General features: G+C 36.7%; 2 protein-coding genes across 4 annotated transcripts in view; both read left to right on the top strand.

Moving 5' to 3' along the window:
* Positions 1-2,430, top strand: part of Seipin (lipid droplet biogenesis associated protein seipin) — a 32,791-nt gene extending 30,361 nt beyond the window's left edge. Inside the window, exon 5 of the mRNA XM_083111154.1 lies at positions 1,868-2,430. Coding sequence (XP_082967280.1) covers positions 1,868-2,067 — 200 coding nt within the window. The 3' untranslated portion in view covers positions 2,068-2,430. The remainder of the gene's footprint in view (positions 1-1,867) is intronic.
* An 18,159-nt stretch (positions 2,431-20,589) lies between these two features.
* The window catches only part of LOC145978964 (vacuolar protein sorting-associated protein 26C), a 54,847-nt gene continuing 48,004 nt past the window's right edge, over positions 20,590-27,432 (top strand). For all 3 annotated transcript variants that reach the window (XM_083112001.1, XM_083112003.1, XM_083112000.1), the window contains exons 1-3: positions 20,590-20,716; positions 25,038-25,181; positions 26,959-27,189. In XM_083112001.1, coding sequence (XP_082968127.1) covers positions 20,648-20,716; positions 25,038-25,181; positions 26,959-27,189 — 444 coding nt within the window. In that variant the 5' untranslated portion in view covers positions 20,590-20,647. The remainder of the gene's footprint in view (positions 20,717-25,037; positions 25,182-26,958; positions 27,190-27,432) is intronic.

Here is a 27,432-nt window from a genome sequence, read left to right on the forward strand (position 1 = left end):
TTCTTTTCCAAGATAAGGAATGCAACATACGGCCATGAAGTTAGAATTAGGCAGGTGGCAGAAGTTCACGCTGTTGCCACGTCTGAGCACAATCCCATGTTTTACGAGGTTTAAGAGAATGAAAGGTCTCATTGTAGATATGGGACTCCATTTCTGGAGCCTGAAAATAACATTCAATTCACACAATCACCAGCTCGGTGATGAATGGGACTCGAAAGTGCCCCAGAGAGAGGTCAGTCTGATGCTTGAAGTAGGCAATGCAGCCTAGTTGACATTGCCATACAGTGCATGGGAACCAGTGACTTTATTCCTTGCTTCCACTTTACTTTTTTCACTAGTGGCAACTGCGCAGTTCTGCTCAGCTGCGTATTTTCATGGCCGTGCATTTAGTCTTAATTTTCTGGTCTGTTTATTTGCTTTGAAGAAACAGTAAAAAAACAAAAATAAGCAATCTGAAGTCACCTTCATGTATGAACAAAAGCTTGGAAATAGCTATTATTATAAGCAGTTTACAATTAAGATATAAAAAGCATCTTGTTGTTTTCACTTGCTGACAAAAAAAAAATAGACTAAATCAACATATTATGATATCTGCACTATTTTGAAGCTGGGTGACAACTCAGATTGCACTGCAGAGGAGTACATTTTATTGCTTTCCTGGAAACATAAGTGGCATTTATCTTTACTCCATATGGAATGTTTCCTGATTTTATGTTGATGCCAGTCTCTTCCAAGTTTTCCAATTTTATCTTATATTATCCATATAGTTTTTGGTCAACCTTTCTTAAGCCATCCATACACAATTCAGTTATTATTAAAGATAAAATACAGATCTTACTTACATGTGGCTTACAATGTTGTTGTTAAAACCGATGTTTTGGGGTCCATCACCGGACTTGAAACTTCAGTTTTAACAAGAACCTTGTAAGCCACACGTAAGTAAGATCTGTATTTTATCTTTAATATGGTTATGCGAACATTTAAGAAATAACATGAAACCAGTGTGTTCAACAAAATTGACAATTGAAAGGTGATTAATGATGTTATTAGAATTTTTTTTAAAATGTCTGAAAATGTACCTGTACATGATCAAAGAAATATTTGACCAAGTTCCACATTTCACAACAGATGATAGTGTACATAGCAAGAAAAAGAAAAAATTAGCTGTAACAAAGAATAATTTTCTTACCAAACAAAGATGTATATCAGTATATAATCATTCTTATCTTTGTCAAGCTGTACCTACAAAAATGCAACTTTCTCGCACCATTAGAACTTGAAGTGAACATCATTTTTTCTACCCACACTACTGCTTAGTCTACATTCAGGATTGCCCAATAATTATTTTATACACGCAATAAGGTTACAGGAAATGGTAAGTTTGTTAAAAATCCTCAGTGCAGTTTTGAACACAAAATCTGAAATTGTATTAAAGTGCATTGCTTCGCACATGAAAGCATATTTTATAGCATTTCCTGACAAATATTCTCATTTGCAAGCACCATACAGACCAGGTTACTGCAGTGAGTGAACCACAGTAGTCACAGGTTCTCACAGTGCGATCATTAAGGTACAGCTTGAAATTCTTGTCACATATATTCCTTTTTGACTAATGTAAAAATCAAAGGCTCTAAATGATAAAATATTGTTTTTTTTAGAATAAGATATAAGTTGGAAGAATTCCAGCATATTTTACAGTAAGTCCATAACTTTTTTCTCCCAAGTATTAATTATATGTGTGTTAGTTAACTATTATTTCTTGCATGTGCATGCTCCATTTACAATCAAGGAACCTATAAAGGACAACATGAATAGTTTTAAGAAAAATAATAAAGTAAGATGCTTTAAATATGGTGTATTTCTACAGATAACTCTTCATTTGAGGATGCAAGCTTTTTAGAAGACTGCAAATCAGAAGAATTTGTACCAGATGAAAAGAAGGAAGAGGGAAAATCAAGTCCTGAAGAGAAATCCAGTCAATCAGACTCGAGGGATTATATGAATGAAATAACTGGTCAGGAAAAATTTGAGCTGGTTTCAGAAGACCAAAACGAAAGCACTGATTAATTGTTCTCTGTTTAACACAAATTTTCTTCAAAGTAAAACTGTCATTGTGTGTTTCTAAGGGCAATTGAATGCATTATATTGTATTTTATAATGTCTGTGTCTTTTTAAAATGTACTCTTGTATGCCAAAGAATTGAGATTTGTGCCATGTCTGTGAAATTTATTGTAGACAGTATGTATGTCTAGTTATATGATATATATTTTTCTATTAAGATGTGCAACTGAAGGACCTAGTCATACATATTTTGCAAATGGGCTGTATTAAGAGAAACATACTTAGACAATTGTACTACTGTCAAATGTGAGTGTTTTATTGTCTCCATATTTCTAAAATAACTTTAAAAATAAAACCATTCCAATTTTATGTGTCATTGTTGGGCATTAATTCTGTAGAAATAAAAGTTATTTTTGATATTTTGAAATAACAAGTACATTTTTATTTATAAATCTAAGGAACCAATAGAGAATTCTCTTTCATCTACAAAAATATTTTAAAAAACTTTTAATAAGGCCTTTTAGATTTAAAATTTTCTAATTTAATTCTTTGTCAAACACTTGATCAATGGATCAACTTCCAGGACATAATTACCTGTCTTTCCAAACATTAGCAGCTTCCCAGTTGTTTGAAGTAAGTCTTGAAGTTTTCCGGGGACAAATGTAGAGATTCTCTGAATATGGACCAAATGAGTTCTGGAAAGGTTTCGAAGCTTTTGGGAGCTGGTCGATATCCCGAGGGATTCTATTAATCCCCAATTGTTATTCAGACCATCACTTGGAAGATATTACCTCACATGTTTCATGAAGAAGGTATGGTCACCAGTTGAAGTGGAAATTGTTGTGAGGGGAGTTTTGCTAGGGAGTGATGCTCCCCGTGGTTTATTGCCCATGATACTGAGCATCATATACTTCATGCGATGTTTGCATTTCATATTTCACATTTTTAACCCTAGAAAACTAATGTCCCCTCTGCCAAACAAAGCTAACATTCATCTGCTGGACTACCGATTTCTTCAGAATCAAAACAGTTTAAATTTTGCAAGACACATTTTATTTACTACAGAAGTTAGTATTTACTTACAAAGGACATGAATAGCATGCAGGAATGCAAAATTACATTTTATAAGTATTGTGTGCACTCAAAACAACATTGACTGGTGTTCACCACACACAGCTATGGAGTAACGACAGCAGAAGAATTTGGTCATCCTCTGCTTACTTGAGACAGAATGCACAAATCATCCTTCCTTCTTGTTGTTGAACGACTGCATTAGTTGTTGGCAAAATATTGTGAAGTTGTCAGGAAGGTTTGGTGTACATAGAGACGTAACGTTACTTCCCTGTCAGTCTCTCTGACCCAAATGAAGGTAGACTGGGTGGGGAGCAGAAGAGTTAAGTGGAAGGGGGTGAGACTCGAAAACCACCACATGCATAGTCTGCTAGATGACATGTTAGCTTTCTAGGGCTAACAATTTTTTTTAATAACATTCTGATAATGAGATGGGTGGGGAAGGATGCTTTACATAAATCCCCCTCCCCTCACCTCGACTACTGTACGTGGTAGTGTTTTAGAAGTTGAAGTGGACCAAACTTTCCAATAGAATTCTTTAAACATTTATGTCACAAGATTCCAATTTTATGTTGCATCTAACAAATTGAATGTGACACACTTCATTGTGCAGTAAAGAGTCTATTCTTGATGTTGAATTGCAACAGCTCTACCAAAGAAGAATGCTAGTTATGAGTCTGAGTATAGTCAATAAGTTAAATGAATGTGTAGCATGTAAAGCATTGTTTTTGAGAATGAAGCCTAGTGCATTGCTGGCAGTTTGTAATACATTAGCAACAATGCTTAAAAGGATAAGGTTTCTCACATTGAAAGGTTGCCTGATATTTGTTGATCACTTGCTGCAGCAAATGTTCACATTGTGGGCACTAAAGTGAGAATCATAGAACTTAAGACCTTCTGTAAACAAAAGCACGTGTACCCTAACAGTGTTGCAAACTTATGAAAAAAAATAATCCACATAGCCTACAAGGTGTAAAAACATTCCATTTGTCAACAGATGCGGAATAAGCACTGTATCACTGATGACCTGCTCAAAGTTATTGAATGTATGTTAAAAAAAAAATGTACATCTTTCCTGGTGGCCGACTTTCAGATTAATCACCTAAGTTCCCTGGCTCGAATCCCGGCATGGGTGTTATTTGTGAGTGTCCCTTCATCAATTTCATCTGACGATCACTTATTCTCATCGTCGGGATTAGCCAAAAGTGGAAGAAAAGCAACGCTAAATTAAAAAAAATCAAATACAAAATTTACATCTTATCCCCCAGGAGTAAGACGGTTCCGTACCAAAGAATTAATTTTCTCTCATATTTTACTAAAAAAGAACCTTGCTAGAAGAATGTGACATATTGAGATAAATTACGTTTTGAAACCGGGGTTTCTTCATTAAATTTATTTGATGTTTGAAAGTGTTATGATTTATTATTATAGATATTGAAAGTAAGCTAATACATATGATTTGATTGACTAAATTAATAATTATTAATTAGATAAAAATAATGGAAATAACTCATTTGGTTTGATTGATTTGCTTTATTTTACTTCCCCTCTTGTGCCAATTATGGCTAATTTGTGAAGATGGGGATGAATGATGATGATATGATAAAATCGATGAATGGACATTCACAAATAATCCATGCCCAGGCCACGATTCGAACCCGGGACCCCTGGCGTCGTAGCGCGATATGCTAACCACTCCGTCACGGGGCGGCTAACTAATTTGGAATTCAAATATCACCTATCCCTCATCGTCTCGTAACTAATGACAAATGTGCGTGTCACAACGTGGTCGATCTACACCTCAATGTCACACATTCCAGTATCCTCCAGAGTGTACTTCAACATCTCTAAAAGTTACTTCATCCAAAAACACACTCGTATGTCCTTTTCATCCCGTTCAAAAATGCTGGATTATGCAGCAAAGATACCAAGGGAAACTAAAACGGCAACTTAGAGAAGCATAAAAGAGGGGAAAGAAGACTGTAGAATACAGAAATATTTTGAGGCAGTCACATTTTATTGTAAGCTACATTAAAATAAAATGCATATTTGGGGGTAGTGTTGTCCACGGGACGAGACGGGACAGGCTATTAAAAATTCGAGACGAGACAAGATTGACCATGTGTCATGAGACAAACGAATATTTTCGAGAAGAGACAGCATTTCCACGAGACGAGACAGGCCAAAGTCTCGTCTCGCGGGCAACACTATTTGGGGGTAAATTTTTTAATATTGTCACATTTTTCTTCTCTTTTGTTGTGAGGTGTTCATTTTAAATCAACCTCCCTCACCCTACGGCCTGCCCTCCTTCACCCGCAATACTATTCCGCATTGTGAGGATGTCACCATCCGGATGGTGGACACCTCTGGATTATAGATGGACTCCTGCACCCCACCCCCTCCCCCATCCCCGGAGGATCGTCAGTGACAATGTGAAATCACACTATCATATGCCGACATTCGACATACCACTTCCGTTTCTGTACTTGACTTAGTGAGAAGTATTGAGGTTGGCAACAGCCTAATAACGGATTTCTTCCACATCATGTAGTCCGTTCTATGAAAGTACGCTAATGGAAGAAAAACGTGTAAATTACATTGGATTATACATTTTAAAATATATTTTCATTAAAGGTTTCTGTTTATAATAATAATACGTGATTATTGTATAAATTACAATCGATCACGTGAACAGCAAGAAAATAGCGCCAGTTTCGAACATGGCGACTTCCATGCGTGCAGGAAGGTCTCCCGTGTTTTCAGAGTAATCTTTCGGAAATACAGCCGTTTGAAAAGTGGCAAGAAGCAAGTTGTGCTTAACGTTTATGTTACGTTGTGTCGGTGCTATCCTGAGCAAGCAGTGAAGTTGGTGTCCAAGTGTAATTGTGTGTCTGCGTCTTTGTGTTTTCGGTGTGGTGAAAGAAAGGAAAACGACCGGTCAAGTTGTGATTCCCGCGAAAAAAACACGTTGTTGCTCGTATAAACAAGTACACCGATTTTGAGATAAGCGCAATACAACGCGAGGTGCTTTCGTATTCTCTCAATCAAAGAGCTGTCCTATCCACTGTGGGGAAGATGTTGATAGTGATGATCGATGACGATCTCCCCAATTTTAGCAGTCGACGTTAAATCGCCTCTTGTGCCACGTTGAGTTCCTTTTTGGGAAGAAAATTTGACAGACCGTACTCTGACAGGATGATGTCTAGCGCCGAAAATGCCTCAAGTTCAAAAAGGAACTTCTGAATCAAGGTAAGAAAATACATTACTTGCACGAGACGTACGTAAATAATGTGCTTATTATAGTCTTCTTGTTTTCTAGTGCACGAGAATCCGAGAGAAAGATAAACAATCTCTTTTTATTCCTCGGCTATTTTTGTTTAGCTTCTGCTAAAACTGGCGGTATATTTATTGCACAAAGGAGAAATCAATACTCTACATGTCTACAATGTTGGGCAATAATTTGGTGGAAGAGGAAGCAATACAACCAAAAGGCTTGAATTTACTGAAACTAATCTCTCACTCTCTTGTATAACTTTGACGTTGTCATACTGAGGGGGGAAGGAGGATCTGTTAACCCAGTGTTAGATAAATGGGACTTTTTGCCTTGAAAAATATGTTCATTCTTGAACAAGAACATGTATTTAATCATTTGTAGAATACTTATTAAGCTTCAATGTGTAGATTATCAGTTAAAATAAGAATACGTTTTTCCATGTTACGTAAAATTAAAGGTTGCGAGTGAGCAGCATATAATGGCCGCACCATTCACGAACAGCTGGCGTGGAGTGATACGTTACTCGAAGTGAGACGGTTGTTTACAGAGGGTCGGAAGGTTCGTGATTCTTACTTTAGTTCTTTGGAAACCTCACATCATACACATATGCAGTCAACTTGATGTGGGGCAATGTAGGAACTAACCGTTCCCATATACTCTTTTTATGTAGTCTGATAGGTGCTTAGACATCCAAATGTCAACCTCTTTTCCATCTAGGCTGGTGGAGTGGTTACAATGCCAGAGGTCCTGGGTTTAAATCCCAGCCTGAGCATGGGTGTTCTTTGTGAGTGTACCTTCATTAGTTTAATTATTTATCCTCATTTTCACAATTATCCAAAAGTGGCAGAAGAGTGAAGTAAAATAAAGCCAATAAAAAAAAAAATATTTTCACGAACAGCTGGCGTGGAGTGATACGTTACTCGAAGTGAGACGGTTGTTTACAGAGGGTCGGAAGGTTCGTGATTCTTACTTTAGTTCTTTGGAAACCTCACATCATACACATATGCAGTCAACTTGATGTGGGGCAATGTAGGAACTAACCGTTCCCATATACTCTTTTTATGTAGTCTGATAGGTGCTTAGACATCCAAATGTCAACCTCTTTTCCATCTAGGCTGGTGGAGTGGTTACAATGCCAGAGGTCCTGGGTTTAAATCCCAGCCTGGGCATGGGTGTTCTTTGTGAGTGTACCTTCATTAGTTTAATTATTTATCCTCATTTTCACAATTATCCAAAAGTGGCAGAAGAGTGAAGTAAAATAAAGCCAATAAAAAAAAAAAAATTTTCCATGTAGTACACCTTGGACAGCATTCTTCCAGACTAAGGAAGCTCGGGCATCTATAGACTCGCAGCCAGTATAATCTTGGGGCTTGTGTTGTGTTCATGTGATTGTCCTTTCATCAAGTGAAGTAAAGTAAGTCACTCAAACATGCAAGACTGACCTCACATACATTGGTACTTAAACAAGGTCAGTCACACTTGTTGGTAATTATTAGTTTCCTTGCTACATGTTCTGCAATTAAATTCTGACATTTGCTCTTTATTCTCATTTCTTCTATTTAGAGTCTTGTGAAACCATTTCCATCAAAGCAACAGATTAAACAGGGCAAAAGGCCTTTGCAGGTGTTAGGAACTGTTTCATATTTGCCAATATCAAAGTAAAAGGTGGATAAGAAAACAGTTTTTGTGAGGAGAAATGTTAGAGACCAGATTTTCAGAATTTAAAATCAGGATATCCATAAACAATAGGGTTCACGTAGCTCCCTTTGGACAAAGGAAAAGCCACTTGCTTTCACGTCTACTAAAATATTACACATTCTCCCTTTTAGTTTTATCTAACCTTTTCTTCCCCTTTCTGCTTTTTTAATTTAAATATTAACCTTCCTTTTATAGGGTTCTTCCCCCTTGCTTAATCTCTTGTTCCTAGTTGTTTTTTTCTGTCTGTTATTTTACACATTTTTCTTTTCTATTTTTCCCTCATAATATATTTCTGTGTTCTATCATCCATATTTTGTTTGTGTGTTGTGTGACTTTCGGATAATTGGATGTTAATGTTTCTTCTTCATTATTGTTGTAAATAATTAAACTAATGTATTTGTGTTTCAAACTCAGAATTCATGATTATTCTCTTAAACAAGGAGTCTAGCAAATATTTTTGTGTGAGTCTCCCCCCCCCCACACACCTCCCTTTTCAACATGCAATCAGGATTTTGATCCCCTTTGGAAAACTTTCTGTGTCCATGGAATGCCAGTGCTTGAACCTGGCCCTTCCCCTATCTACATTTCTAACATGCATACATAACAGAAATACACAAAAAAAATGTTATTTTGAAATTAAGTTATGAAATTTAATTTTTTATGCTCTGAAGAACATATGTAAAGATGTAAAGGAAAAAGAAGAATTGTATTATGAAACAATTAACTGAGTAATTTTTATTATTTGTTTCAGGAATAAACAATCAATGCACAAGACTTATCCAGTGCAGTGTGATGCATAGTTTTTTAAAGTGTATTGCTAGTTTGTAGCAAAGTAGAGTCTTTCAACATCAAGTCATAGCATGTGCAGGTAAAATAACATTTTATAGTTTATGTCTTAAGAGTTATACTTTTATTCATTGTTGAAAACACTATCAGTTTGTCCATTGTGCTTGCTACACTGAATCCAAACCAAGGGTGGATTAAAGGGAGCGTCATGGGCAACTTCCACTGAGGACCTATTTTATTTTTCCATATATGGATACATAATTTACCAGTTGGAATGTAGTATGTATAACACACATAGTGTCAATTAACACATTGGAGTCTCACGATGGGCATAGCCTTCAGTGCACTTAAAGTCAATGTGGACGAACAACGGGCATAGCCCATCCTGTGGTATGCAATCGCTTTGCCGATTGAACGATGGGCTATGCCCGTACTTAGTCTCATGTGCTATTTTTATCTTGCACCTGCGACTGTTTGTTGTGGGGTTGATGTACTGTGCATTGTTTAGAATGGCGTCGTTAGATCCAGACTGCATAGCGGAAATTCTGCATGAGGATTCCGCCTCAGAGTTTGAAGTTAGCGACGATTTTGATGATGCAGATGAATTTGAAGATTTGGAAGGTAGGTTATATTCGTAATAATTATTGTCGACAATATAAACAGTGTTGCAAACTCTAGTATTTTATGAATGAAGTGAGAAGAGGTAATTTTTTTGGTCTATTCATCTTGCCTCTTGCTTGATTCTCCTACATGCACTGATGTATTTTTAGTTTTTCCATTTATTATTTTGTATAGTGTATGTCAAATTAAAATTTATTTAATTTATTTAGTTTATTTATTTATTTGTTTAATTTTTACAGGTGACGCAGAACCAACTGATACATCGTCTGGTCTTGTCCTGCAGCCACTTTTTCATACAAAAGATAATTACTTGTAATTTGTAATTATTTTTTGTTATGTGCACATAAAAAGTATTCTTATGCAAGATTCAAAAGATGTATTGATAGTTTATGTAGTTAATTATTGAAATTTCCAGATTACGAACTTAAAATATCTCTATATTAACATTTGTTACAATGTTGTACTTTTTTCTTCTTCACATAACATTATGCTGAAAAAAATATTAAAAAATGTCTGAAAATGAAAAGAAAATTTAACAAATTTTTGTTCATTGAAAAGAGGAAGTTTTGTAGATTTAAGAAATATGTGGTAAATAAAAACAAATTAAAAATATTTTTTCCATGATTTTTTTAAAAACAACCGAAAACTGCAGACCAGAGGTAAAAATGCTGTATTATGAGGCCAGACCCGAATGTGTTAAGAAACATACAAGAGAGGAATAAAAGGGGACGACGAGGGTGCCCCACTACTCGAGGGGCGACAGACCCTTAAGAGCTATATTTTATTTCTTCAATAATATCCACAGTTGAAATGAAACAAAGCAAATATTGTGGTATTTTACGAAGAACTACTGTTATGGGGTAGCAGGAAGCTTAAGAGTGAGTGCAGCTAGTGACTAAAATAGGGGCGATGAATGATAAGGGGGCAACGAGAGAGAGAGAGAGGAGGCGAACAAAGACAAGAATGACCAAGGATTGGGGCCACAAATGATAAAGGGGCGACGAGAGGCAGGGAGTGAATGAAGATAAAAATGACGAATGATGAGGGGGCAAACAAAGATAAGAATGACAAAGGATAGGGGCAACGAATGATAATGGGGTGATGAAAGATAAAAATTATGAATGATGAGGGGTGTGAACGAAGATAACAATGACGAAGGATAGGGGCGATAAATGATGAGGGGGCAACGAGAGACAGGGGGCGATCAAATATAAGAATGATGAAGGATGCGAGTTACAAGAGATATGAGGTGACAAGAGACAGTGGGCGAAGAAAAATAAGATTGTCGAAGGATGGGGGTGACGAAACATAGGAGGCGACAAGAGGCAGGGACGAACAAAGATAAGTGACGAAGGATGTGGGCGACGAGAGACAGGGGACAAAGGATGGGGGTGACGAGATACAGGGGACGAATAAAGATAAGAATGATGAAATATAGGAGCGACGAAAAACAGGACGCAATGAATGATAAGGGGGCGAAGACAGACAGACTGCGAAGAAAAAATGATGAAGGATGAGGGCAACGAAAGATAGTGGGCGAACATAGGCAAGGATGCCGAAGGAAGGGGGAGGGGCGACAAAAATAAGCACAAAATGAACTTAAGGTGAAGGACTAGTGTAATATTACTAGGGTAGATCAAAGAAGTCGTGAGGTGACCGCCCCTTCACAGAAGATCTAAAAATATTCCTGCCACCTCTGCCTCTTCACTTATTTTTTTCATGTGCAGTCACTTGGAAAAATCGTAGCCAGGGAGAGAGAGAAGCTGACGTGTACCTCCAAAGCCACTAGGGTGGTGATGAAAAAAATTAGGCGAAGTACAACTATCAATCTTAGTAGCTTGCTGCAAGGGCAAATTAAAGGTTTGAGGGACGATCATTCTTCTCCTACACCCCTCACAAGGGATTTTTTTTAAAGTTATTGATAAATTTGCAAAGTTGGAATGAAATACATCAAACATTTTGGAATTTTATGACATGCCCAAGAGCTAAAAAATAGCAACCATGGGAGGTGACACAGCAGTGCTTTTCTTGCCTGTTGGGACAAGACATAGAATAAGCTGCTCCACTGTTCCCGATAGTCACATCTATTGTAATAAAAAATCAATTTATTTTATTATTTTTTGGAAATTTATTACAGTCTTTATTTTATTGAAGTTAAACAACTTAGAATGATTGGTGTGCTGAGCAAATATTGTAGTATTTTATACAATGCTGTAAAAATCGGAGGTGTAAGTGGTGCTTTTGGCCGCAAGCCCCCATCCAGCTTTTTTCTAAAAAATTGGAATATTCCTTTTCTTTTTTTGTTCTACAGTTAAATAAAGATGAAATTGGAGAAAACAATAATACTTATTAAGTAATACAGGCTTGTACTAAACGTACGTGCAGTAGGACGCCGCAAGATAGAATAGAGACTTTGACAAAATCGTTTCTTTGTCCTACGGTATTGCCCCCTTAAGCCAGTCTCACACGGTGGTTAAGTAGGGCCCCACTTCCCGACCCACCTCCGACTCCAAACTACCATAAGATTTTTGACGTCTTCAGTTCGCCAAGGCAGCAAAAGGGGTCTCACACAATCCTTAAAATCGCATCTTCAAGAATGGCGACAGCACAAACACGGTATACCGCTTCACAAGTTTAGATGCTAATATCTCCTGAAGATTTGGGTAAATAATGTTTTCTCTTAAAAGAATAAGAGAATAGCATTGGCACTTTTGAAAAATGTAGCACATGTAACCCGTGGCAGTGAATGTAAGCATATAACATATGTTGATATGGGCGCTATTCACCGGATGTTTACATTGACAGCTTTGTACGAGTGTGACTGACATGGAATTGAAAAAAATGGCGTTGAGCTTGTGTTCGGCTACGAGGTTTTTCGGATCGTGATTGTGTTATCCGGTTTTTATTTCGTAGTTATTACGTGTTTGACTATAAAATACCTCTTGTGAGGTATTCGAAGTGAAAATTAATTTGGATTTATTAACTTAGTGTGTGTATTTGTGTAAATAAGAGTATAGTAGTGGTAACGATAAACTGACTCACCTGAACGCTGTTAATCAGTGTAATGGGGGAAGAAGCAACCCTATGTGCTGCTGATACCCTATTAGCATTAAGCGGTGGTGAAACTCCCGTCTTTCTACAGACTAATATAGCAAGAGTGAATGACGAGGATGCTATCATGAAAGGGGAGGAAGAAAAACAAGAACATCGTGCAAAAAAGAGATCGGCGGATTCAGAATCAACTGCCCAACCAGATAAAATCATCCGATCGAACGAGAATGAAAATTCTCCATCACGACAGTACACATATGACAATGCACAATCAGGTCCATATATAGTACTGTTAGAGGGAACAGGAAAAAATATAGGAAAACTGTCCGGTGGCAGTTTAGGGAATAAATTTCGAAAGGCAGGACTAGACATAGAATTGATCGAACAGTGTGGTAAAAATAGAGTCCGTGTGACTTTTCCAAATGCAAAAGCTGCAAATGCTTTCACACAAAACGAAATGTATCATAAAGATTTACAGGTTCGAGCTAGAATTCCTCAAGCTCTTGTACAGCGAGACGGTCTTATTTTCGGAGTTGGCATAGATATCAGTGTACAAGACATTATGGATGGAGTGCAATCGGCGATCCCAGTCATCAGCGCGAGGCGTATGCAGAAGAAAGTATGGAATAATACGGGTTCTTTCGATCTGAGAGACACAAAATTAATATGCCTAACCTTTCAGGGTAATGTCTTACCAGAAAGAATACTAGTAAACAGTGAAATTTTTGAGGTTCGACCTAGAACGAGGTCTGTCTTACAATGTCAAAACTGTTTCCGCTATGCGCATCAAACTAAGAACTGCCGTTCAAAAGCAATCTGCATCAACTGTGGAAAAGAAAAACATGGAGATTCCTGCACAGAAGTTTCTATTTGTGTCATATGTCGAGGTAATCATAGAGCTACATCCCCAGATTGCCCTCAACGACAAATAGAACAGCAAATACAGACGCGGATGGCGGAGGAAAACTTATCTTATTTTGAAGCTAAGGCAAAAATATTGGGGACATATAAACCACCTCTAACCAGAAGAGACATTTTGGCTCCTCCATTAACTGCTAAACAATTTCCACCGCTCCCCTCTCACGCTGAGGTCATCCAATGTACAATGGCAAGTCCATTAATATCTGTGACAACTAGAGAGTCAATAACTCCTAAAATAGTTACATCCTCGCAACCCTCAATGCGAAAACAGAAAAATCACACGAGTGTGAGCAAAGATGGGCTGCACTCACGTAGAAGTAATACATGGACACGAGAAACTCCAAAACCACCTAGAGAGCTATTTTATGAATCTTCATCACTTGACAGTTTATCCGAAGACGAGGAGAATACGCCATCACCCCCAATTGGACGAAATGCGCAACCCCAGTCTGGATCCAATCACATTGAGCAACATCCACATGAGCATAGATCATCAAATAGACAGATCATTTCAAATCCTCCAGCGGAAAATCTTCAGGCACTGTATAAATCGTTAATGCAAACTTTGCCAGAGCTGTGGTCGGCACTAATAAATATATCAGAACTTAGAAGACAACAACCACTACTTAAACATATTCATGAGCTAACAGGGAATCTCTTGACTGTTTTACAAAACTTAATTTCATAAATCCAGGAATCAAAGGGGAAAAAAATAATAGTATATTGTAGGGAATGGAATTTTTAATTCAGTGGAATATAAATAGTTTTTCCGCACGTAAAATCGAATTAAATAAACTAATTGAGGAATCCCATCCTTTAATTCTCTGTTTACAAGAGACTAAAGGAAAGCAATACGAGAATTACAATCTAAAATATTATAATACTATAGGTCCGCCATTTCAACACAATGAAAGAGGTGTGAGCATACACATTCATGAGAGTGTGGCCCACCAAACTCTTTTTTTATACCCAAAAATTAATATAGTAAACAGATATCATGTAGAAATCATAGCAGTGCGCATAAAAATACAAAACTTTTATATCAGTATTATTAATTTTTACATACCTTCGAATTCGTTATCTCAAAAAATTCAACTACAAGATTTTCAAGGTATTCTGGACAATATTCCAGGCCCTTATATTTGTGTAGGAGATTTTAACGGGCATCATCCAATGTGGGGCGGTTCACGATCAGATCATTTAGGCCAGATTTTAGTGGACTGGATAGAACATAATAATTTTATCATACTTAATGATGGTTCCATAACACATATTCCTCGATCCGGAAATAATCCTTCTGTGATAGATCTAACCATAGTGTCTGATGAAATTTTCCCCCAACTTACCTGGTTTGTGGATGAGGATATGCGTGGAAGTGATCACTTACCCATACATGTTCAAGGAAGATTTATGTATAATGTACAGATCTCGCGAAATACACCTCTCCTTAGACGCTGGAAAACTAACCTTATTGATTGGTCATTGTATTCCACAACAATTGACTCCTTGATATTATCAGAAAATTTACGATCTAATACTGATATCTCGTATTCTCAATTTATACAACTAATTACAAAAACTCTGGATATCGTAGGTGTACGTTCAAAAGGGCAAGATACACATAGATTCCCACAATTATATTGGTGGACACCAGAATGCGAGACTGCTAAACAGAACCGTAAATGTGATGAGAAAACATTTGCTAGCAGACCCACAATTACCCACAAAATTGCCTGGAAGAGAAGTCAGGCTCTTGCTAAAAAAGCTTTCAAAAAAGCCAAAAAAATAGCCTGGATAAATTATTGTAACTCTTTAGGAAATGCTGAACCTATAAAACTCATCTGGAAAAAATTTAATTCTTTAAGACACCCGAAACTAAGCAGGAAACAGACAATTGATGTAACCTGGCAAAATGAATTTCTCTCCATGATTGCGCCTCCTTCAGTAAATATAGAATATCAACCTCCTCTGGTTCCACAACAAATTTTTACAAGAGAGTTTCCAGCTGTGACTGTCATAGAATTACATAATATACTACATAGAGTTAAAAATTCAGCACCAGGAATGGATGGAATTCCATACCAAGCTATAAAGAGCTTACCTAAAAGGGGATTTGATATTTTAGTCGCTATTTACAATAAAACATATACCGGGGGTAGTATACCTTCAGAATGGAAAACACATGTAGTAATTCCTATATTAAAGTCGAATAAACCACCATCAAATGCCCGTTCCTACAGACCAATAGTTCTAATTTCAGTATTGGAAAAATTATTCGAACGCACGCTACAAAAACGTCTTATGTGGACTTTAGAAAAACAAAGATTCTTTCCCCCTACGCAAATTGGTTTCAGATTACAACATAGTAGTCAAGATGCCATTGCAATTCTCAACGCTGTAATTCAAAATAACATTGTTATGAATTCCTATTGTTATAGTTTATTTATCGATGTGGAGAAAGCCTATGATGCTGTACCACTGATGCAACTTTGTCAATTACTAGAAAGAATAGATATATCTCCTATGATTCCCAGATTAATTTGGAATTTATATGCTGATCGAAAAATTTTTGCCTGGTTTCAAAATTCTATCCAGGGGCCTAGATTCACAACTACAGGAATTCCACAAGGAGCTCCACTCAGTCCTATACTATTTAATATATACACACAGTCTCTACACAATGAACAATTGGAGGATTTTGAACTTATTCAGTATGCAGATGATTTCTGTTTTTACAGAATTACTCCACAAGCAACTCAGGGATTAATAGACATGACACGTTTAATACATAAACTTCAAGCATGGTTTTATGAAGTAGGTTTATCTTTCAACCTTAATAAATCTCAAGTTATGATTTTTAATTCTCGTAGCCAAAATGTATTTCCTAATAATATTAATCATATTTCTGACATCCCAGTGGTATCTACATGTAAATATTTAGGAATTCATTTCGATCGTAAAAATAATTGGAAACTGCATATAGATTATTTAATAAATAGAGGGAAATCTGTCCTAAACATTCTTCGTGGATTGGCAACTACTAAGTGGGGCAGTCAACCCACAATTATGTTACTATTTTACAGAAACTGCTTTCGTTCCTTATTTGAGTATGCGGCTTTCAGTTACGGTGGTGCGTCCTCAAAACAGTTACAAAAAATTGATGTACTACAACGCAAAGCATTACGAATTTGCTCTGGGTTGATGAATTCTAGTCCAAACGTAAGTGTTTATATGGAAAATAGAGAGATGGCTCTATCTCATCGGCGCAAACAATTAACAAATAAATTTCTTTTTCAAACCTGGGAGAATCATAATCATCCATTTAATTTGCTATTTGAAACACAAAAACAGTGGGCAATTATGAATGTTATAGATCCGATCAACCCGAAATTTTATTTTCTTCATTGTTATTGTATGGATCCTGACGCGTACCAAAATTCTTTCACATATCATTCACCTCCAGTATATAAATTAGATTTGCCTCTTTATGCTCAGGCTAACGTCCAATTTTTAGATCATGGTCAGCACGCTCGGTATAGGGGCTATCCACCGGAAGGAAGTGCCTTCGCGCGGACGCCATACTTGTAGCACAACATCTTCCGGTTCGTAGGCTCACAACATGCCGCTAAAGGGAGCTGAGGCTGTGTCCGAAAGCTGCAAGACAATACTTGAAGCGAGCATACTTCGAGAGCATACTCGCAGTGCGGTCTTGAAGCCTGGAAGCGGAAAGCTTTCGAACTGCACTTCGACTGCAGCGCCAACACAAGTGAGGAATGCAACAAAAGTTGCTTCGAAACTAAAATTATCAAACATCGACTGTATGTGCCACTCTTGTTTTCCGTGAACAACACACACACGACTCGGCGTGCAGTTTATATAACACAGCACGTTATTAATTATAGAAATATGAAAGAAATTTGCTCTTTCAAATTAATTTTCACACATTCCGCAACATGGTTTTCGATCGCGGGAAAAGAAATTGTTTTCTCACTTTTAAACACCTTCTCACTATAGAAGAAAGAAACCACGCATATATGAATAAAACCAATAAATAAAATTACATTTTAAAAACTTGTTTACTTACATTTCCACACAATGGAAGAACTACAACTACCAGCTGATTGACTTCAGACGTCCATTTTTTTAACAAATGAAAAGCAAGCACAGATCGCAAGTGAGCACCGCTCGTGTGCTGCGTCCTCTGGTCTTGTACACTCGTTTGCTTGGCGCTTTCGAACTGCACTAGGTGACGTCACTTCCGTCAAGACTGTACTTCAAGTATGTACTTTGTACCTTTTGGACACAGCCTGAGATTGTGTCATGTATGAAAGGAACGAATGAGTGTGTACAAGGAGGATGTAAACTACGATCACGGCTAAATAATCTTTCACGGATCTCTCTTCATCCATTTCCTCGAGATCTAGGCGCCAAATTATTGCATTCAAGCTGTCAGGCGTGAAAATTGGAAGACCATTAGCAGGAGTAGACTGCGCAGTAATGACAACGGATGTGCAAAAACCCAAAAAGTCGGGACGTAAAAAAAAAAACATTCCGATCCAGACCGGAAAAAATGATAGTTTAAAAGTAGTTTATTCCCTACATAATTTTTGTACTAATTGTCCGAAATTTATTGAAATTAGCAGTTTTTATTCCAGAAATGCAAAATACATCATCACCCGAGGGTAAAATTTTGTGTATAATTAACATTTTTTTAGTATCGGGTAATGTTGAATATTTTCCGCTCCTATAATCTCCCAATTTAGTCGGGAAATAACATTATTTTTCCCATTTTGAACGTCAGGACTTTAAAAATACCCCGTCCTGTTTCCTTCCCTACCAAAAATTTTGCGTCCCGCACCCCTTGCACTCCGTTAAAGGTAGAAGAGAAATCATTCAAATCTCGATTTTCTCTCTGTTTTAGTGATATGAGCAAAAATATTACTTTTCTTTTCAAAAGATGCTCGGTCATAGTCAGCTAGGTTACACGTTACGTTCTTGAAGTATACACGAACTGTATTAAATTTTTGTGTAACCAGATTTTTTTTGTGTGTTTGTAACCAGAGGAAATACATTTTTGTGCAACCAGAGGAAATATTTTTTTGTGTAGCCAGAAAATTAAGTGCGGGTACTATTATAAATTTTCGTCTTTTGCAATGGAAATCTTTTCAACATTGATAGATAGAGTGCCTCCCCGATGGCGCAGTGGTAGCCTCGTCGCCTTGTAATCAAGGGGTTCCGGGTTCGATTCCCGGTGGAGGCATATAGTGGTTCGGATCCCAATTTAAACTGTAGGTCCAGTCCCGATTAGCCTTACTGTGCACAAAGTGGACTTAAAACACCAACTAAATCAATCAAATCAACATTGATAGAAAAGAGGTCCTAGGTTTGAACACCATGGCGAGGCAATGGTGTGTCATTGTGTTTGTCCCATCAGTAATTTTTCCAGTTTATTATTCACCTTCATCGTCATGTTTAACACAAATATCAGAAAATTGACTTCAAATAACAATGAGCGTTTTGTATTTCTGCGTTCAAACGAGAACGAAACCAGCAAGTGTGCATTATCGCATCCATCTGACTCGTCCTGACTGAAGAAAGAAGAAAAGAAGCTCCTTTTTCCGTTTTTTATATGTTCGTACATCTCGCACTTTTTCACTTAAACATAAATGTATGCATTTAAGCGCTCTCGCTCTGTAGGAAAAATTACTTTCTATTTAATATGTAGGCTACAAATATCGCCAAGGAAACGACGATCAGCAAATGGATCTCATCTTGGAATAATGCCGTATTACTTCCTAGTTGCTCATCCAATTGATATGCAAAGGCCTCTACTTTGCCCTGATATCTCTTATTCTCCTCGTCGTCAAGTGCTTTTATATGATCCATTTCATCCGGTATACAAAACGAGAAGAAATGCCACAAGTACGCGCTTGAATTACCCGGCCGCCGTGAACCGGAAGTTGTTGTGCTACAGTTCGACAATCGATTGTGCCGTTCGATATGTTTTTGTTTACTCGTGGATAGCCCCTATAGAGAAATATGGCCAGATTTAATTTTCATATATACTGATGGATCCAAAAAATTTCAGGATGTAGGTTGTGCGTTTTATATTCCTGAAATGAATCAACACCAAATATTTAGGTTACCAGCAGACACTACAATTTTTACAGCAGAATGCTATGCTATTTACCGTGCATTAACTTATTCCATACAAAATAACTATAAAAAAATACTCATTCTAACAGATGCGTTAAGTGTCTTACAGGCACTAACATCATCATATCCTCAACTATGTCGTCAATCTATTTTCATTATATTGATTATACAATTAACTCAACAAGCACAATCCAAAAATATTACTGTTCAGTTTACATATGTCAAGGCACATCACATTAACCAGAGTAATAATATGGCAGATATGTATGCTAAGAGAGCAAGGGATTTACCTCAAATATCTTTCATCAGACTCCCTTATACAGATCTATTACCTAGAGTTAAAATTAAAATAAAAAATCACTGGAAAATTTGGTGCAAGGAACAATTGACGATGGTAGGTCATACATATAGATGGCTGGCGGAATTTGATGCAAGTCAACCATGGTTCCACAGATGTCCTCTTCCAAGACAGGTTATAGTTTTTATTAATAGATTGCGAACTGGTCATGTACGTACACCAGCTCATTTAGCGAAAATAGGTATTATACATCAACAAAATTGTACATGTGGTAAAGATAATCCAGATGCCCAACATTTATTTTTGGAATGTGATCAATTCTCTCACCAACGAAACATATTATATAAAAATCTGATAAGATTAAAAATTCCATTTCCTATATCTTTACTTTCTCTTTTATCTGATTTATCAATACCAATTATTTGGATTTTATATGGATACGCTCGAAAATGTCAAATTGAATTATAAACAGAACATAGAATGTAAAAGTGTAAAAATTGAAGATTGTTTAGTGTCATGTGTTGCGTATTGTAAGGAAAAGTTGTGTAACAGAAATCCCATATCACAGACTAATGATGTCCCATAGTATAAATACAGAAACATTGGCCAAAGTCGACAGTGTTTTGTCTGACAGGGTCAGAAGAAGAAGAAGAAGAAGAAGTAATCTGTCAATATCTATCTATCCATCCATCTTCAGAAAAACACGTAAAATGAATAACAAAACATCTACATTATTGGACATTCGAGTCAAAAAAGCAAATAAAGTTTATCATGAAGGTGTAAGTATTTTTGCATTCGCTAATAAGAATTGTAATAAATGAACTGTATAGTTTTCATGAATTGTTGAGTTTAGTCTTTTACTAGAAATTATTGTAATTCACGTAGTCTTCAAAATGGTTTAAGAGCTGTCCAACTACCTTAAGCCATCTATGTGATAATCTAGAATACCGATATGTTAGGACAATAATCTTTGCTTCTCTTCTTTTTTGCTTGCTTTTCTTTTCTATACTTGTGAACAATGTTATTTAACCGACCAAAAGAATCGCCAGTCATCGCTATAATGGCATACATTTCGATACCAAACATTGGCCCAAGTTCATTTTATTTTATTGCGATTTCATCATGCTACGAATGCAATTTTAACATTGATCGATTTCGATTTACTTCTGTTAACACATACTGCGGAGGTTTAGCGATTACTTAAGATTTTGTTCAATATATGCTTTCGTAGTTAGGTTAGGCAGGCCAGGTTTGCTTGTCTTAGCATTAATATAAAGTCCCTAAATGCATTCTGCTAGTTCTTTCCGATTTACTTCTAAATTAATTCCCACTAGTCTACAATACTTACAATTGCTTGTCAACGGAAAATACCACACTCCCACCTATATTTCACACACTATCTTAATATTTTTGCCATTTTTTCTATCACTTACCAGTGTCTCTGGAATAGGAATTTGTGTGCATGTGTGTGTATCGGGAGGGGGGGGGTACATGGTGTTAGGTCACTCGGATTCAGTGCCTCTTTCTGTAAAAATATTCATTTAGAAATATAGGTTAGGCAGTTAGTTGCTGAGTTTCTCTCTCTAAACCCCTTGCATTTCTCATTATTTGTAACGTGTAAGTGGTTGCAGTTAAGAGACGAATGGCAAAGTAATGCAAAAATTGAAAGTGATATTTTATTTAGTTACAAGAATGTGGTGCTGTGCCAAGTACACATCATCAACTTTTCAAAGAAATCTCAACCACACAAGATGCTGTGATTCTCCAGAATGCTCTTTCCGAACTAGGCACATGGTGTAAGCAGTGGAATCTACAACTTAACCCACAGAAATTTTCTTCCCTCACAGTCTCTTTAAAAAATAACAAAATACATTTTCACTATGTTCTTGAAAACAACTATATTACTAGAGTTGCAACCCAAAAAGATCTAGGTGTTATCATAGATGAAAAACTGAACTTTAACAAACACATCGCAGCTACAACTAAAAGTGCAATGCGCCTCTTAGGTCTCCTCTACAGATTCACTGAAATTGATGCTCCAACTTCTCTTAGCCTATTATTCAAGTCATTCATTTCTCCGATTCTTGAATACTGCTCTCCAGTCTGGGCCATGGCTTCCAATACAATTCGTTCTAGCATGGATTCCATCCTCAGCTTCTTTACCGCCATTGTTCGTCATATAATTCCTTCTCTGAGGCATCTTCAGAAACCTGACATCACTGGCGGTTTCAGGATTCGTGAACAAGGTGTACTATAAGCAAAACTGCACTCCCCCCCCCCCTGTACTTATACATAATGAAAATTGATTACACAGTTTCACACAGTCTTTTATATATTACAATACATTTACCAATTGACGTGACTAATGTATAATTTACTGCAAAAGTGAAGCAAGTGCAAAAGCAAACCTATTTTTGCGTAAGTGCGTAACCTATTATTGTTTATACTGAATTTCAATAAATTTATAATTTCCTGCTTTTCCATTGATCCATTGATAATTTTGTACAATAAAATTGTAAATCCCTGCTCAATGGTGTGTTTCATTAAAATGGGCATTTCACTTGCTCCCTTCAACAATAATATAAGAAAATCAGACATTTAAATGCTAAATTCCAAGTCAAGGTCTCGCGTCTCGATTTTTCTCACATAACACATATTATCACAGGTCATTTGTGTCTGGTTAAACAAAATGCGCATACAATATCATTTATTAAACCTTAAGTTTTTGAGAGACAATCAAAACACGTAACCTGTTGCCCCGACAAGAAAAGTTGAATAAATGCATAAAAATTTTTGCATACATCTTCCCCATTAGCTACCGTGTTAACCCTGAAAATTAAGATTCTTGCTCCGAAGTATACATACCAACATGAAAAAACCTAGAAGCCAGAAAGAAGAAATCTGGAAGTTCAGAGTTCCGAACAGTATAATTATATGTCTAATCCTAATATTTGATTTTTTTTGGGAGATGATAAAAGAAAATTTTTTCTTGCTTTTAGAATCATTAAGACAAGGGTGCCTACCCAGCGTCGAATAACATGGGTACCTGGGGGAAACCCTGGGGGGTAAAGGCGGTCAGGGGCATGATGCTGATCACATCACCCCCACTCACGACCGGATCAAGAAAGTGTGGGGCATTACCCCCACACCCCCTATACGCCTTCATGGCGTGGTTCTAAGCACAGGGGAACACTTTACCTTTTTTTTTTTTTTTTTTAGAAGTGTGAGAAATTGGTTCAACTATAGAATTAGGCATGACTACTTCACTCAAATACTCGCCCAAAACGTATGATTTGGTTAACTTTTTTTTCTCAGGGGCAAAATGTTACGTGTTCTCATTGTCTCTCAATAACTTAACTTCGCGGACGAAAGGTTGGATAACTCAAATTTCGTTTTGTTGTTGTTAGCCGTACTTAATATTATACGTAGTTTTACCAAGAAATGTCCAATTCTTGCAGCAATATTTTGTTGTGATTTCAAAAGAAAAAACCAGGAGAGAAGCAAAGACAAAAACAACACTAAACCTGACATAACAAATGTTATCCAAAATTCAAGTGTCAATGTCTCTAGTTTCGAAACTCGAATCGCAAAGACTTCTTCACCATGATACTGTTCGGGAAAAGTGTACAAAAATGATTCGCTGGAATCAATGATTTCAATAACTCAACTGATTTCGAACGTTTCAGAAAATTATTCATGAAAGTAGACTGACACAAGGTAGCCTTTTCCTATTTTCTGCTCCTGACAGTTTTTTCTTTGCTGTACTCATTTTCATTGAATGCGAAAACGAAAAACCAGAAAGAAAAACTCAGAAATATGCAAACTGTTCTTCTAATTCATTAGATTCACTCACTACCAGACCACAACTGAGTATCCGAAGGGAAGCAATACAATGAACTATTTTTAGAAAATGTTCATCGTGCCGCTTATTCTTGCGGATTATTAAAATGTTCAAAAACGTTCAGTAGCCCTTCTGTACAGCTGCCTGTCGCGTTCTGAAGCAGTGAACGGAAAAAGAAACACCGACAATTTAATTCGTAAAACTGAGAATCGATCTTATAAGGGATTGTTAACGTTAGAGGACAGGTTCCGTGCCATTGTTGACAGTTAATTGAAACAGCAAACAAAAGGAACAATGTTTTGGCATTTTTTCCTCTTACATATCACCAAAGTGTTTCAGTCGGAACATTGCAATGTGGAAGTTGCGTAGCAACAAATATACGCAAGAACAAGAACAAGTTTACCCAAAAGGATGCATTCAGAAAATAAAATATGGGTACGTTCTGCCTTCATGTTGCCCCGGCGTCCGTGAAATAACCGGGGGTATGGCTGTACAATCGTAACCCCCCCCCCCCCCCTGGAGCCGCCAGTGCCTGACATCCTGACTACTTTGAACATTCAGTTACTGCAGACCCGATGCGACATGGCCGATATGATTTTTTTCTATAAAATCATCAATGGAAAATTAACATCTGAATTTCTACTTACAGAATTCAATTTCAGAGTGCCCACTCGATTGACCCGAAACACTTAATTGTTCCACAACTCTACTGCCAGGCTTTCTCTTATACAGCACTCCCTGTTCCACAGGCTGCCCCAGTTCTATAGTAGCTATATCTGCCCACAAACATCGACATTTTTGCCCCTGAAAGTATTTTCTGATCATCTCTAAGAATGAATATGTAAATCTTTTGTTTGTTTCCTTGTTTGTCTTATCATGTTTATATTTACCTTTTTTGTTTTTACCTAAAACGATCTTGACTTGTTTGTGTTGATTTATTAGAGTTTTCAGTGTAAAATGACCTTACATGTGCTGTATCTGAAACTTGGAATAAATAAATAAATAATATATATTTCTTCTTGTTTAACTTAGTTTAGTGATATCTAATAGAAATCTCTGGATGAGACTTTAATGTAAATTACATCGCGATTTTGAAGTTTATGTTAATTTTAGTATTTTGTGAGCAATTTTAGGATGAGGAATTGATTATATTAAATGTTGTTTAAATAGAGCATTATGTATCACAAAGTTTGCTTTTGAAATGTGATATAGAAAATTGAACATATTTCTGTTATAGTAATTCACATTTCAAATTTCAGGAGAATATAACAGGAGTAATCTTAGTACATTCTGGAACGGATGTGAAACATGATGGTATTACATTAGCAATGGAAGGTTCAGTAAATCTGCAATTGAGTGCCAAGAATGTTGGCATATTTGAAGCATTTTACAACTCTGTTAAGGTATCTACATTTATACCCTTAAGTATGTTTATATAAATCTAAATTTTGTTATCATATTTAATCACACTTTATTATGTGGTTGGAAGTGTCAGTTATTATATCAATAATATGACTAAATTATCGAACTCCTCATAACATATTACGTTATTCATGAATGCAAATGTATTGGATAATCACTACTATGTGCTTGCAGAATTATGCAATGCTAAAATGTAGAATATAAAATAATATATGAGATAATTCATTAAATGTCCAAGAGGGCCTCCCCGATGGTGCAGTGGTAGCGTCGTTGCCTTGTAATCAAGGGGTCCCGGATTCGATACCCGGTGGAGGCACAAGTGATTCGGATCCCACTTTAAACTGTAGGTCCAGTCCCGATTAGCCTTTCTGTGCATAAAGTGGACTTAAAACAACAAATCAATGAATCAATCAATTAAATGTCCAAGACACAGAAGATTCAATATACAGTCAGAAAATAACTGGAAAGTGTTATGTTATAAGTTTAACATGAGACAACTGGCATGCATTGTTCTCAAGGAAATCATTTACTGCCATCTAGTGAGTATCGTATAGGTAGTTTGCCATTGTATGTTGAGCATAAATTACTGGCAGGTCAAAGTTAGTGTTGTGCCAAAGTTTGATTGCATAGAGTGATGTAATTTTTGCAAGCAGAAAGCTTACAATCCATTGAGATTAATATGGATGTGTGATTTATGGTGACGGCTGTACATTTATGAAGGGAGCCACTGTATTCCAGTCTGTGGGGCATCTGACTGCTGCATGGGAGACCTGGGTTTGATTCAGGGGGTTGCTGATCTAAGGATGGAATTTTTCCAGCCTTGTCTACATAAAGCAGCCTTGGGGTTGACTCAGCCTCATATAAATGGATATTTATGTGGGTAAGGGTAAAGGCAATCGGAGCATTGCTCTGACACATCATCTTCAAAAGTTGACAAGATCCAGAATGTGTGGGGTCATACTCAAATATCCCCGTATGATGTATGTGCTTACATGGCATGGTGCAATATATACACAGAATTTTTCCTTACTGTACATATGTGTATGGAGCCCAGTACAAGTGGGTTATGAAAAAAAAAAAAACTGCATCACAACATTTAATGATGTTCCAACCTGGCCATCCTGTTGGCATTGTGAATCCTGACATGGTTCAAGCCATTGCGGACCAAAAGGTGAACAGCAGAAGCTACTGTGACCTATTGAAAAACCTACTACGCAGAAGTATTGGGGTCTCCTGTCTCCAGCAAGACAATGCCAAGCCTCACAGCAAATCCCACCACCACCATGATGATATTGCAAAACATGTAGTTTGAGGACCTGCCATGCCCTGCTTATTCATCACACCTGGCACCATCTGATTTTCGTCATTTTTGGGCCACGGAAATAGTCTTTGCAGGGCCCCTAATATTCATCTCTGATGATGATGTCAAGTCTGTGGTTACAAGCAGGTATTCAGTTAATCTCTTTCTTTAATGTAAAAGAAATTCATATAAATAAGAAGAATTAAAGTAGTTCAGGACTTCATGGTTCTCTCCTGCAGAGAAAGAAATGTTGTTAAGGAAAAATACATTCTTCTAAGTTGTTGTTATTATGCTATTATACAAAATATATAATGTATTATTATTATTATTTAGCATTCTCTTCTTTGCTGTTACTTTCATTTATTGTTCATTGTAACATTAGTTGTGGATATGTATATATTGTTACTTAAGAGTGCACGACAATTTACATATGTAATGGTATCTGCATTTTCTTTCAGCCTATTCAGCTGGTGTCTTACACATTAGAGGTTGCTCCTCCTGGAAAGATTCCTGCTGGAAAGACAGAAATTCCATTCGAATTCCCTCTGAAACCTCGAGGATCAAGGACTTTGTATGAAACCTACCATGGTGTGTTTGTAAATGTTCAGTATCTCCTAAGGTGTGAGATGAAAAGAAGTTTCTTGGCAAAGGATCTCTTGAAAGTTGCAGAGTTTATTGTCGAATACAAGGTAAATAAAAGTTGTTGTTTTAAATATCTTGCAAATGCATGTTATGCATGTCACATTTGAAAAAACATTTTAAAAAGGAGTAAATATAATTTTTAGAAATTTTTGTGTCATGCTGGAATTAAATTAGATTTTACCAAGTTAAATGATATAATTTATCAGAAACGAAGAAAAGGGTTAAAAGACAAACGTAAAGAACTTTACTTTAATTATCACATGATTTTTCCCTTTAAAAAATTTGTTTCC

The sequence above is a fragment of the Lepisma saccharinum genome, chromosome 25, assembly GCF_977018435.1.
Source record: "Lepisma saccharinum chromosome 25, izLepSacc3.1, whole genome shotgun sequence".
Lineage (NCBI taxonomy): Eukaryota > Metazoa > Arthropoda > Insecta > Zygentoma > Lepismatidae > Lepisma > Lepisma saccharinum.